Source organism: Rhinoderma darwinii, chromosome 1 (genome assembly GCF_050947455.1).
Source record: "Rhinoderma darwinii isolate aRhiDar2 chromosome 1, aRhiDar2.hap1, whole genome shotgun sequence".
NCBI lineage: Eukaryota > Metazoa > Chordata > Amphibia > Anura > Rhinodermatidae > Rhinoderma > Rhinoderma darwinii.
Window position 1 is genome coordinate 236,743,407 of NC_134687.1, and position 12,496 is coordinate 236,755,902.

General features: G+C 38.5%; 1 protein-coding gene across 1 annotated transcript in view; it reads right to left on the bottom strand.

Moving 5' to 3' along the window:
- Positions 1 to 12,496, bottom strand: part of LOC142741564 (fibrillin-2-like) — a 142,329-nt gene that overhangs the window by 7,645 nt on the left and 122,188 nt on the right. Inside the window, exons 34-56 of the mRNA XM_075850960.1 lie at positions 12,256 to 12,378; positions 11,678 to 11,800; positions 11,416 to 11,577; positions 11,242 to 11,310; positions 10,962 to 11,087; positions 10,590 to 10,715; positions 10,078 to 10,227; positions 9,653 to 9,724; positions 9,434 to 9,559; positions 9,216 to 9,341; positions 8,660 to 8,785; positions 8,448 to 8,564; positions 7,670 to 7,798; positions 7,236 to 7,355; positions 7,007 to 7,132; positions 5,412 to 5,564; positions 4,571 to 4,636; positions 3,683 to 3,808; positions 1,679 to 1,798; positions 1,215 to 1,334; positions 843 to 974; positions 396 to 521; positions 24 to 230 (exon numbers count right to left, since the gene is read on the bottom strand). Coding sequence (XP_075707075.1) covers positions 24 to 230; positions 396 to 521; positions 843 to 974; positions 1,215 to 1,334; positions 1,679 to 1,798; positions 3,683 to 3,808; positions 4,571 to 4,636; positions 5,412 to 5,564; positions 7,007 to 7,132; positions 7,236 to 7,355; positions 7,670 to 7,798; positions 8,448 to 8,564; positions 8,660 to 8,785; positions 9,216 to 9,341; positions 9,434 to 9,559; positions 9,653 to 9,724; positions 10,078 to 10,227; positions 10,590 to 10,715; positions 10,962 to 11,087; positions 11,242 to 11,310; positions 11,416 to 11,577; positions 11,678 to 11,800; positions 12,256 to 12,378 — 2,871 coding nt within the window. The remainder of the gene's footprint in view (positions 1 to 23; positions 231 to 395; positions 522 to 842; positions 975 to 1,214; positions 1,335 to 1,678; positions 1,799 to 3,682; positions 3,809 to 4,570; positions 4,637 to 5,411; positions 5,565 to 7,006; positions 7,133 to 7,235; positions 7,356 to 7,669; positions 7,799 to 8,447; positions 8,565 to 8,659; positions 8,786 to 9,215; positions 9,342 to 9,433; positions 9,560 to 9,652; positions 9,725 to 10,077; positions 10,228 to 10,589; positions 10,716 to 10,961; positions 11,088 to 11,241; positions 11,311 to 11,415; positions 11,578 to 11,677; positions 11,801 to 12,255; positions 12,379 to 12,496) is intronic.

Here is a 12,496-nt window from a genome sequence, read left to right on the forward strand (position 1 = left end):
AAATTAAATTTCACTTTCTTTACCTCTTCCATCAGTGGTGAAGCCAGGACCATGTGGGCACATCTTTTTGTAAGCTGTAGTTCCAGGAAGAGGACACAATTCACACTGGTTGCCCCAACCTCGGCCTCCATTACAGCAGCACTCAGATTTAGTAACCATGTTACGATTAGTAGATGAAAGCTGGCACATTGTCTGTAGAACTTCGGTGAAACAAGATCCTTGACGGGTGTCTAGAAATTAAAAGGAGCCATCATTTTATAGCTTGGATAATAATTCCTGACCCAAAGCATCTGCAAAGGAACATTGTCTACTGAAGAAGTAGAATGCAAATATAATGTAAAATCAGCCTAATACATAATAATATGGTATTATCAAACCAATGTATAAATACTCACCAATACATTCTGTTCCAGAGACACTGACCTGGAACCCGTCATTACAATCACATCTGTAACTTCCAATGGTATTCACGCAGCGTCCATTGGGGCAAATGCCAGGCTTTGTACGACATTCATTTTCATCTGGTTCAATAAATGATCGAAGGAAACATTACTCAATAAATATTGTTATGGTAGAAGTATAAACATATGACTTGGCAGCTGTTCATATGGATAAATATGAAAAACACATGAATAGGGAAGTGAACAAACCACAACTTCCTTAAGTACATAACGAATTAATTAACAGGAGAAGTATGTTTACAATACACAAAAAAAGCAGAAATGCATGATATTGCCAACAAGAAAAGGTTCCATAAATACATGCATTTTTACACACATAGACGTGTTAAGTGGCAGAAAATTACATCTCATCGTGAATTTGTTTAAATAACTATGACTCACCCATGCATCCTTCGCCATCAGGGCGCCTCTGCATGCCAGGTGGGCAAATACACATAAATGTACCAATGAGGTTCTTGCACATCATGCCTCTGGATTCACAGTCATGTAAACCTTCTGCACACTCATCCAAATCTGCAAAACACAGGTACATGGGTCTTATAGAATTTCTGTCTTCCATCATGAGTCTAGGATAAATTGGAGTTAACAGTGCCCTCAAGATCATTTAAGCTCCTGGAGACCATATGAATTATGTTTTTGCAACATGTGCAATCTTCTACTTTAGTCTTGCAATTCCATGTTCATGTGTAGGATAGCAATAGTAAAAGAGTGCTAGCAGATGATAAAAGTGTGGACATTGGGATTAATTCATACCTTTGCACATCCGGCGATCCTCTCTTAGGGTGTATCCAGAAGGACATGTGCATTCATATGATCCATAAGTGTTTATACAACGGAAAGCACACAGCAAAGGGTTTGTGCATTCATTGATATCTGAGAAATAGTAAGAAAAGTTTACGTTGGTGGACAAATTGATATACTGAAGTTTCACTTGTCAACCCCTTTAGCCATATTTCCAGTTCTCCTCGTTTAGTGACCAGTGTACTCAATATGTTTTTATTTTTTTAGTTTGTCATGATATACATTTCCTTGATATTCAGGTTCTGGTCTTAAAAGTGGAAGAGCTAACCTTTTCAGTTGCTTTATAAAAATTTGTCTTTAAACTTACAATGTTTCTCACATTACAGGAAAAAAATAAGCAAAACAAAAGGGTTTCTATACATTTTCTGCCTCAAATGTCCTTTGGCAATACTGGACTGTATTTTTGTTGATGTTACCTTCACAAGTCATCATAGATCCAGGTTCAAAACCTTCATCACAGGCACATTCAAATCCTCCGACCACATTAGTACATGTTCCATTGCCGCAAGGGTTTCCAATGGAGCACTCATCCGTGTCTGCAAAATAAGTTAGACATTAACCTTTCATTTATATGTCCTGTTTCTTACAAGAGTGTAGCTTACTCTAGTGGTTTTAGTGTAGAGCAAAATACAAAGAAAATAAAGATTCCCGATTCTAGTAGTTACTGCCCCAAACAGCACTTCTGGACACATAAACATCATAGTGGGGTACCCACATTCTGGCTCATAGACAGAACAGAGAGACACTCATTTGAATGTCCAACATGAATGGCTACATGAATGGCCAGGTGTGCCTTTTCACAGCATTATTGTAAAGGATTTGCCAGACACAGCTTCTGTGTCGATGCCCGTGGGCAATCAGTCTGCACCTGCTCCTATGTCTGTGAGACTGACTCCATCTTCCACCACTCAGGATGGCAGGCTTAGGAGTGGGAGAGCCTATCACAGCCTGGCCAGACGGAGCTAGCTCCCGCCCACTGTTTATTTATACCTGCCTTTCCTGTTCCTCCTTTGCCTGTGATTCTTCTATGCTTGTTTCCTGGCTTGCTGCTGCTGCTTGTAATACTCATCATCTGCTTGTTATTGACCTTGGCTTTCTGACCACTCTCCTGCTCAGCGTTCTGTACCTCGTTCTCTCCTGGTTTGACTCGGCTCGTTCACTACTCTTGTTGCTCATGGTGTCTCCGTGGGCAGCTGCCCCGTTTCCCTAGCTTCTGTGTACCCTTGTCTGTTTGTCTGTCTTGCACTTACTGAGCGTAGGGACCGTCGCCCAGTTGTACCCCGTCGCTTAGGACGGGTCGTTGCAAGTAGGCAGGGACTGAGTGGCGGGTAGATTAGGGCTCACCTGTCTGTCTCCCTACCCTGTCATTACAATTGTACAATGCATGCATCCCAAACGTCTCAGATCCAGCGGGACAGTCCTGGATTCCTGGCAATGTCCCGCAGTCCCGTTAGGCCGGCGGCATGTCTCGGTTTTATCTGTATTTATGTCCTCAGGACGCAGATACAGCTGAATATAATGGTCGAGCAGGGAACCATCAGCTCCATGCTCCACAATTTATCTTGGCGCACACAAACGTGATGAAGTGACGTCATCGTACCGGAGCTGAGAGACAATAATCACAGATGGGAGGAGACCTGCAGAGGAATCTCTTTTATTTGTCGAGGTGAGTATTTACTTTATTAGTTTTAGGAGGCACTATGGGGGCATTAGTCCGTGTGTGAGGGGCACAAAGAGGGCCTCACACAAAATGCGGGCACTATGGGGTGAATATACTGCATGTAGAGATACTATGGGGCATTATACTGTATGCGGGAGTTTTTTTGCGGTATTATACTATGCCAAATGGGTTGTCCCTCTTTATGATCATTGAAAGTTGGGAGCTATGCAAAAAGATGTAAAGGGAATTGATCTGGGGTTCCAGCTATCTATATAAGTTATACTTGTCAGACATTAGTAGATATTATACTGTGGGTAAGTCTATTTATAGGTAAGATTCCACACAATTACAGCCATGCTTTAACTTTGTAGAAAGTACTGTGAATCATCCATGTCTATTGTAAAATTCTGGTTATTTTTTAGCTTGTTTCAATGAAACCATTGACCTATTTACTATTAATTAAATCTTACCAAATTTGGACCTCTGAACAGTCACATTATTTATCGACCTGCTACAAGAATTCAGAATCTGACATACTATAATCTATTATTTAGGCTATACACTTGATGGGCCCCAAGTCAGGCATTTAGCTATTCCATCTCGACCATGCTATATCATATACTATAGCCCTCACGTATCTCAAATGGAGTAGGAAATAAATGACATACAGGTTTGTTTAGTATGTATTGTTTTCACGTTCATGCAATCATTTATAGCAGGGCTTTGTTCATTAAAAATATACGTTTTTTAATGTACTCACCTACGCAGTTAACTCCTGTGGAGTCAAGGTTATATCCAAATGGACATTCACAGCGGAAAGAGCTATCGGTATTAATACAGATACCATTGACGCAAATTCCAGGATTCTCAGAACATTCATTGACATCTAAACAAAGGGCAGAAGAACAGGTTTATAAATGATAGATTTATCAGACCTATATAAAAGCATAAACACAAAAGTATCTTATTCATTTTATTTTAAATCTATTTTTCTCTATGTTTTTATGTTCTTTATACATTTTTTTTCAGAAAAACATTAGAGAAACATTTCCATTTAAAGGGGTCTTGTCTCATGATGACAATACCTTTTTATATGCCCTATTAATAAAGAACAAAGAAAGTGTATCTCTCACTTTGGCTGATCTAGCCCAACCATGTATTACGTGGTCAACCATGCATTTAAATGGCTGGCAAGTAATATTCGATTTGTATGGACAGCCACAACTTCACCCATTGATATCAGCTGTCTGCTGTGGAATTCAGAAGCTGAAACGGCGAGCAGCTTAATACTGAGCTGGCTTCAATTGATAAAAGGGCTAGTCCTAATGAGTAAACCCCTTTCACGCTTTATTAAATTAAATTGGATTCTTGTGCCATCGCTTGGCTTCATTTAAGCTCTGTTCTGTAGGCTTCCATTGCATTTGACCAGTAGAAAGCATATTCTACAAAGCTATAAAGCACAAAAACCTGATAGATCAATAGGATCTCAGAAGATCTGTTATGCTTCAACCCATTAAAAATGGATCCATCAGAAACAGAATCAAGGCTTCAGGGTGAACAGAACCTTGGGCAAACCACAGTCAACACAATTGTCATGGTTGCCATATGTTCTACATTATGGAAGACAATGCTTGCTGTAATCTCTTACCTTCTCTGGTGTCTGATTTGTCATGAATAGAGCCATGACCATAAGGACAGAGTTCCTGGAAAGCCACTATAAGATGAAATGGAAGGAGAACAGTTATTAACGTAGCGATACCACCAACATTACATATATCCAGTTAAAGGGAATGTATCACCTATAGTTTTTTTCCTTTACTAATAAAGGCTTTATACTAATGCATATTCTTTTTCTCCAATCCTATACTTTCTAGTTGTATATTATGTTATTATTTGGACATTATCATGGATGTAGACATCTTGCCTGAGCTTTTGCGCTGAGCTGTAAATAGAAGTTCAGAGATTTGCTTTACACCAGCCACATGGACAAAAGAAACCTCAGTCAGAAAACAACCTATTGACTTCTATGGGAGAGTGTTGTGGGCATGCTCTGTGACATGTGCAGAGATCATAGTGTAGGGACACTGGTGTGATCCTATGTAATCTGCCTCCAGCTTTCTAACAGAGATGTTAACTTTTATTATAATTCCGCGCTGTGATCATAATGAGATGCAGTCTATCGAGAGGACTTAGTCGTCAGTGTGAAAACTACAAGGTATCGGGATTTTTTTTTAAATATAGATAATTATATAATAAAAACACCATAAAAAATTTCTGATGATAGATTCCCCTTAAGATGCTCAGCTATTGTCTAATGTCACAGTGCATATTGCTTGGACTGTTGGTGTATTTCTAGTGAATCTTCCACCCAAATAATGCAATATAAGAAATATTTGTTGCTTAAATACATTCTGGTTAAATAATTCACATAATTTAACCAATGTTTACTGTTTTTAAATGTCTCTATAGTCTAAGTATCATGGTCTTACCACTTGATTCCTGTGGGCACAGCTCACAAGGATCTCCCCAGCCCTCACCAGGCATTGTGCTACAGCAGCACCTCGCTTTTGTGGTATTGAAGGCTTTGGGAACGGAGCATTTTCCATTATCAAATCGAGTGAAGCAGAAACTTTGACGGGTGTCTAGTAAGAAATACACACATACATATATAATTCAGTTACTGTATTATATATTCAGGAACAACAGTAAGGTCAGACTGCTAAATATCATATGTTGACAGTCTATGGAAAAATGTAATATATGAATTATTGCTTGAATAGGTATGTTCATTATATTACAAGAGTCATAGCACTTCCATCTTATTTTGGAACTGCACACATGAAAATGATGAGTAAATAAGTAATCTACCTACTGCAACTTTTATGTATTTATTTATTATTAGTACGACTACATAAAAGGTTTCTATTGTGTTTGAATTTTTTCTAAAAATGTATGTTCAAAGGCATATCTCATTGTTAAATATGGAATATGCAGCATTAAAAAAATGATAAGCCAAATCCTGATTCCATATAATATGAGGGCACAACAAATAAAAAATAAATTACAATATGTGAAATATTTGTATTTTGAAAAAAAAGTTTAGATTAATTAATAAAAGTTCTTGTTATATAAAACTCTTCAGTAAACTGAAAGTGAATGTCCACCCGTGAAAACCATTTTGAGTTTTTTAACCTAAATTGGTTAAAAATTCTGTGCTGATTAATTTCTCAATACTGAAAATATTTACAACTGTCATAGCTTTTTTTTTTATGATACTGTGCTTCAAATCTCATGCATAGACATAGATAAAAAAAAAGATAACATAATGACCACCGCTAAAGGGAGCATTGGAGTTTCCTGCATACTGTTTACACAATAAAGGGGTTGTTCGGGCACGGATCGGTTTTTCATACAGGATAGGTCATCAGTATATAATCGGTGGGGTCTGACACCCGAACCCCGCACTGATCCGCTGTTCCGGCTGCCTCCGGGCACCGGATGTTAAGCAGTGTTCAGTGCCGGAAGCAGATGGCTACTCACAATGCACAGAACTGCAACTTTGCTCCTATTTACTTCAATAGGAGCAGAGCTGCAGTAATGCAGCATGGCCTCTGTACTGTGACCGGAGCCATCTGATTACGGCACGGACATCCGTAGGCAGCCAGAGCAGCTGATCGGTGTGGGGTTTTGGTGTCGGACCCCCACCGATTATATACTGTGGATAGGTCACCAGTATAAAAAAAACGTCCCGTGCCCAGACAATCAGTATGCAGTAAGCTCCTAAGCCCCCTCTAGTGGTCACGATGGCATCCAGCATGTTATTTTTAAATTCTATGTCTATGCAGGGGATTTGAAGCTCTATATCAGAAAAACTGAGCTTCCACAGGTATAAAGATATATTAAGAGATTAATCAGAACAAAATTTTGGACTCAAAAATAGTGTTGAAAGGTAGACATTCACTTTAAATAAGATAAAGCAATGGAAATAAACTATTTCTGATTCTGAGATTTGTAAATGTTGGATATGATATGGACAGAATGTTAACTGTAGAGTTGATCTTGTAATTCAACAAGCAATACTCACCAAAGCAACGACGTCCATTATCTGATAGGACAAATCCTGGGGGGCATACACACTGGAAGCTTCCAGGGGTGTTATTGCAAGTTCCGAATAGGCAGATGTTTGGCTCATCATCACATTCATTAATATCTGGAGAAAAAAATAATATATATTATTATACTATTAAATATACATAAAGGACACACACATATAATGCTATATGTATATATTGTGTATATAGCACTGTGCTTACCTATACAGTTGTCATTCTGCACCGCATATCCTGGAGGGCAGATGCAACGGAAGGAACCTTCCAGATTTTGGCAAGTACCAGGTGAACAGGTTCCAGGCAGGCTAATGCACTCATTAACATCTGAAAAACAATGGAGAAAAAATATACAGCTTTCACCAACATTATCGGCAGCTTCGGCAACACTCTGGCCAGGGATTCCGGCTCTGGAGAGGCCCTTACATCACTGTCCATATATGTGGATGTAAAGTCCCTTACCCTAACCCCTCTTAGGATATTCCTATTAAATAGCCTATTGTACATCTTATAAAGAATGTGAAGAAAACTGGTATAAAAGTTCTAGCAGATATAAAAATACAAATGTGTTATGTTAAAAGAAGTTGTTTTTTTTGTTTCCTAATAGATTTGTATACTAGTTCACACACACACACACTTACCCACGCAGTTCTTTCCATCAGGAGTTATTTCATAGCCTTCCTGGCACAGACATTGGAAGGAGCCTACATTGTTTATGCATTGGCCATTTCTGCAAACTTGTCCCACAAGGGAAGAACACTCGTCTATGTCTGCAAGAGTAAAGAACAACCGTTGGGTCAGTATTATGTAGGAGCTGCTGCCATGTACTGGTGATATTACATCGTAGAAGACCGTGTATGCCAATGCCTAATAAATGGTTCTCGAAAAGTCGGTTTATAGGGTATGTGCACACACACTAATTACGACCGTAATTGACGGACGTATTTCGGCCGCAAGTACCGGACCGAACACAGTGCAGGGAGCCGGGCTCCTAGCATCATACTTATGTACGATGCTAGGAGTCCCTGCCTCGCTGCGGGACAACTGTCCCGTACTGTAATCATGTTTTCAGTACGGGACAGTAGTTCCACGGAGAGGCAGGGACTCCTAGCGTCGTACATAACTATGATGCTAGGAGCCCGGCTCCCTGCACTGTGTTCGGTCCGGTACTTGCGGCCGAAATACGTCCGTCAATTACGGACGTAATTAGTGTGTGTGCACATACCCATAGAATGAAACTATTATTAGGAAGCAAATCTAAAGCTTTAAACATTATTGTATAACTTGATAACATAGGATTGTTTATCATAGACTTGTTTTTCCCATAAAACGAAATATATATGTTTCATAAGATACAATTTAGTTTCTAACAATTCAATTCGTAACTTTTCTACATATTATGTGCAAGCATTTCCTTACCCATGCAGTCATTGTTGTGAGTTAGTTCGAAGCCAGGGAAGCAAAGGCAGTTATAGGATCCAACAGTGTTCTTGCAGGTACCGTTGCCACAAGGCTGACGATCACACTCATCGATATCTAAAATGCAGTATATAATACAAATTGAGCACAATCAATCCATATGGAACATATCAAAACACTTGCAAGTACTTTAGAGAGGAGAGACCACTCACCCATGCACATGGTTTGGTCTGCACTTGCTTTAAAGCCATTGTGACAAATACAGATGTAGCTTCCAGTTGTATCCACACATGTTCCATGGCTACAAACATTGGGAATTTCATTGCATTCATTACGGCCTATAGAGAAAAGCAAAATTTTAGCCTTAAAGGACACAATATGAACGCAAAAAAAATAGAAGTAAATGAAGTCAAACATAATCGGACAGATTTATTATTGTTTTTGCGCCTTGGTTCTGGCATTTCGTGCATCTTATATTCTTGGTGCATATATTGTTGGCCCAATTTATCAATGCAAGCGCCAAAAAGAACCTTTATTGTGACATACTCGCCACATCAAGTCGCGTACTTAGGATATGGCCGTGGATTTGTAGAGTCGTAATATGCACCAGATTTATTACTTGCGTGTGCCAGTTTTGTGGCACAAAATACTGGTCTAAAGTATACCACCCAATAGGTATATTCAGCCTAACACCTCTAGCTTTAGGCTTTCTATCTTTAAGCCATTAATAATAAATCTGTCCCTATGTGTTCATGAATGTATACTAACCAACACAGGCACCACTGGGGGACAGCTTGTATCCACTGGAGCATTCACAGCGATATGAGCCCGGGATATTAATACAATCTGCATTTATCTGGCACAGGTTCTCTCCACTGCTGCACTCATCAATGTCTGTCAACATATCAAAGACAACCAACACATTTATACACCGGTAATAAACATTTTCATGACACTTAAAGATTATAGGAACAGTCCTAGCAAACCTTCACAGATGAGAAGAATGTTGTTGTAGCTGAATCCCATTGGACATTCACAACGGAAGCTTCCAATCTGGTTGATGCAAACTCCATTGGTGCAAATGGCTGGGATTTCACTGCACTCATCAATATCTGTATAATAAATACATAGACACATATAGATTGGCTGTCATTTTATCAACGAAAAGCTATTATATTGCCCTTCTTCTTCTACTAATCTCATACCCATAGGTTTGCCAGTGCGGATGTCAATAATAAATCCAGGTGCTTGATTTCCACAGAGAATTTGGTATTCAGCTAGACGAAGGAAAAAAATAAATCAGTTTCTGAACAGTAAAGCCCCAGAATACAAACATGAAGTCATATCAAAGTATGATCCAGATATTGAAGTCTATGTAGCCACCCCACCCCATTCCTGATACCATCTTTATAAAATACATGAAAATATTGAATTTACCAATATTATTAGGTTGAAATAGAATGTAACTGGAAAAGATTCAGCTACTTTACTAGATATATTAAATATTTAGGTGTCGTCCAATCTAGTCACTTACATACGTCCCAAACCGATGACTCAGTATCTACATTGATGCCAAATTCTGTGTAGTTTGAGATTAAACGCTTTATGGGTAAGAACATCTAATACTTACGACTAGCAGGGACAGGACATGGTTCACATGGTTTGTTCCAGGCTTTGCCAATATTGTAGGAGCAGCAGCACATTTTCTTAGTCATGTTGGTTGAAAGCTCATTCTCACACGTGTCATTGTAGTTACGATAACACACACTCTTTCGCATGTCTGAATGCAATGACAAATATGCAGTAGGTAAGCAATGATCAGTCAACACTTTGGAAGAGCTAATATAACTGATAATGTTTTCTAGTCGACTGTTTAAAGTCTATTCATTGGCATCTGCTACATGATGATTTAACATTTTAGTGAATATCCATAAAAATCTGTTTGTATTAGTCAATAAACCTGAATCTGGTAGAACTCTATAGTTCAGACAACATCACACATCATACACATAAACTGCTAGATATTGTTTTTGGAGGAGATTACTAAAATAATATTTTTAGCTGTGTAATGTGTATGAATGTATAGTGGGCATACAGCAGCAAATAGGAAATACTCAAAATGTGGAATTTGACCATACTTACCCATACAGTTGTTTCCTCCATTAACTTGCATGTACTCTGGTGGGCAAACGCATGTGTAGTTCCCTAATGTGTTATAACAGGTACCAGGACCACAAATGCCAATGTGGGCAGAGCACTCATCAATATCTGAAAACAGGGATAATAGATTTCAGTTGGATTATATCTCATGGTTTAATAGTAAATGTACAGCTATATAATTAATATAATGATTGTGTAATTGCCTCCCTGATATGTTTATCATTATTTTCTAAATTTATACATATCAAGGTGTTCTATGATGTTTTAGAAAATATTTAAATAAATTGTTCTTTGATGTGGACAAGATCCTGTCACATGGGACATATTCGAAACATTATTAGTTCTCCTAGCTACCTTCACAGATGCGGGTGTCTTCATTCAGATAGTAGCCAAGTGGGCACTCGCATTGGAAGCTTCCAAAGGTGTTCACACAGTTTCCACCCTGACACAGACCAGGTAATTCCTGGCATTCATCAATATCTATAATAAGCAAACACATAGACATACTCAGTAAAATAAAAAGAAGTGTATAGAATATGGCACTAAAAATCACAAGGTGAAGCAAAGAGTTTGTTACAGCTTCAATGGGCTATGTTGGTTATCACTAAAAACCAGTAGTAGTCATTCTTCTTACCTTCCAAAATGACTGTAATGGGGTTTGGTCTAAATCCCTCTCCTCCTGGACACAGGGTCTTGTACTCAGCTGAAATATAGGACAGATATATTTTTGTCCCACCATAATCTACTACTAATCTTTCTTAAAGCTACTTTATAGATGTATACACCAAAAGAAAACTTCTCAACTTACTGGAGTTGGCCATAGGGCAGGTTTCACATGGGTTGCCCCAAGCACGTCCCAAGGAGCAGCAGCAAGATGCTCTTGTAATCCCAACTCCAACCTCTGCACTACAAGCAAAGCCAGCATCACCTCTTATCACAGTTTCCAAGTAACAATTTCCAATTCGATTATCTGAATGACAGAGAATAAATATACAGTCCCGTTAGTCATATATATATATACTGTGCTAAAAGAAATATCTTTATTTTGACCATTGGGTACATTTACTTACCAACACATCCCACGCCAGTGGGGTTCAACTCAAAGTCCTGTGGACAGTTACACAAGTAACTTCCTGGAGTGTTCACACACAATCCATTAATACAGTTCACCGGATCGGCACACTCATTCACATCTACAGATAAAGGAAAATAGTTAGTATGTATAGTCTGTACAGACACATTACTGTAATGTTCTATGAGAAAATCTTAAAAAATGACCATGTTTCATATCATTCATTTGCAATGACAGAAGAAGTAATTTGCATTGATCTGCTGAATTGGCAAAAAGATTATTAAGACTTTATTCACACTGCCATCATGGGATACATTTTTAAAGGATCCATGGCACATATTACAATTCCATTGACATATATTGGGTCTGTCAGGTTTCATGCTTTGCATAACAGCGCAACAGACAACACTATTCTACCCACCAGGGACATTGAAAACTAAAATAACCAAAACCATGACACCAGTATGAACAAAGCGTGTTCCACCAATCCTCTGCAGAATTTACCTCTTCTCCCTCTTCACTAAACAACAAAATGAGGAATCACTAAAACGTATCGTTCTGGATTGATCATCTTACCAGTACAATTTCCTCCACTTCTGTCCAGTTCATAACCATCATCGCAGACACAACGGAACATTCCAGGCAGGTTCTGACAAGTTCCAAAGACACAAATATTCTGGAATGTACACTCATCGATATCTGAAAAGTAAGTTTCAAATACAATCACGTCAAGAATAAAAACATGGGAATCAATAACGCAGATATGGAAAATTAGTGAGTCTTCACATTTTATACATTAACAGCCATATGGTATTTA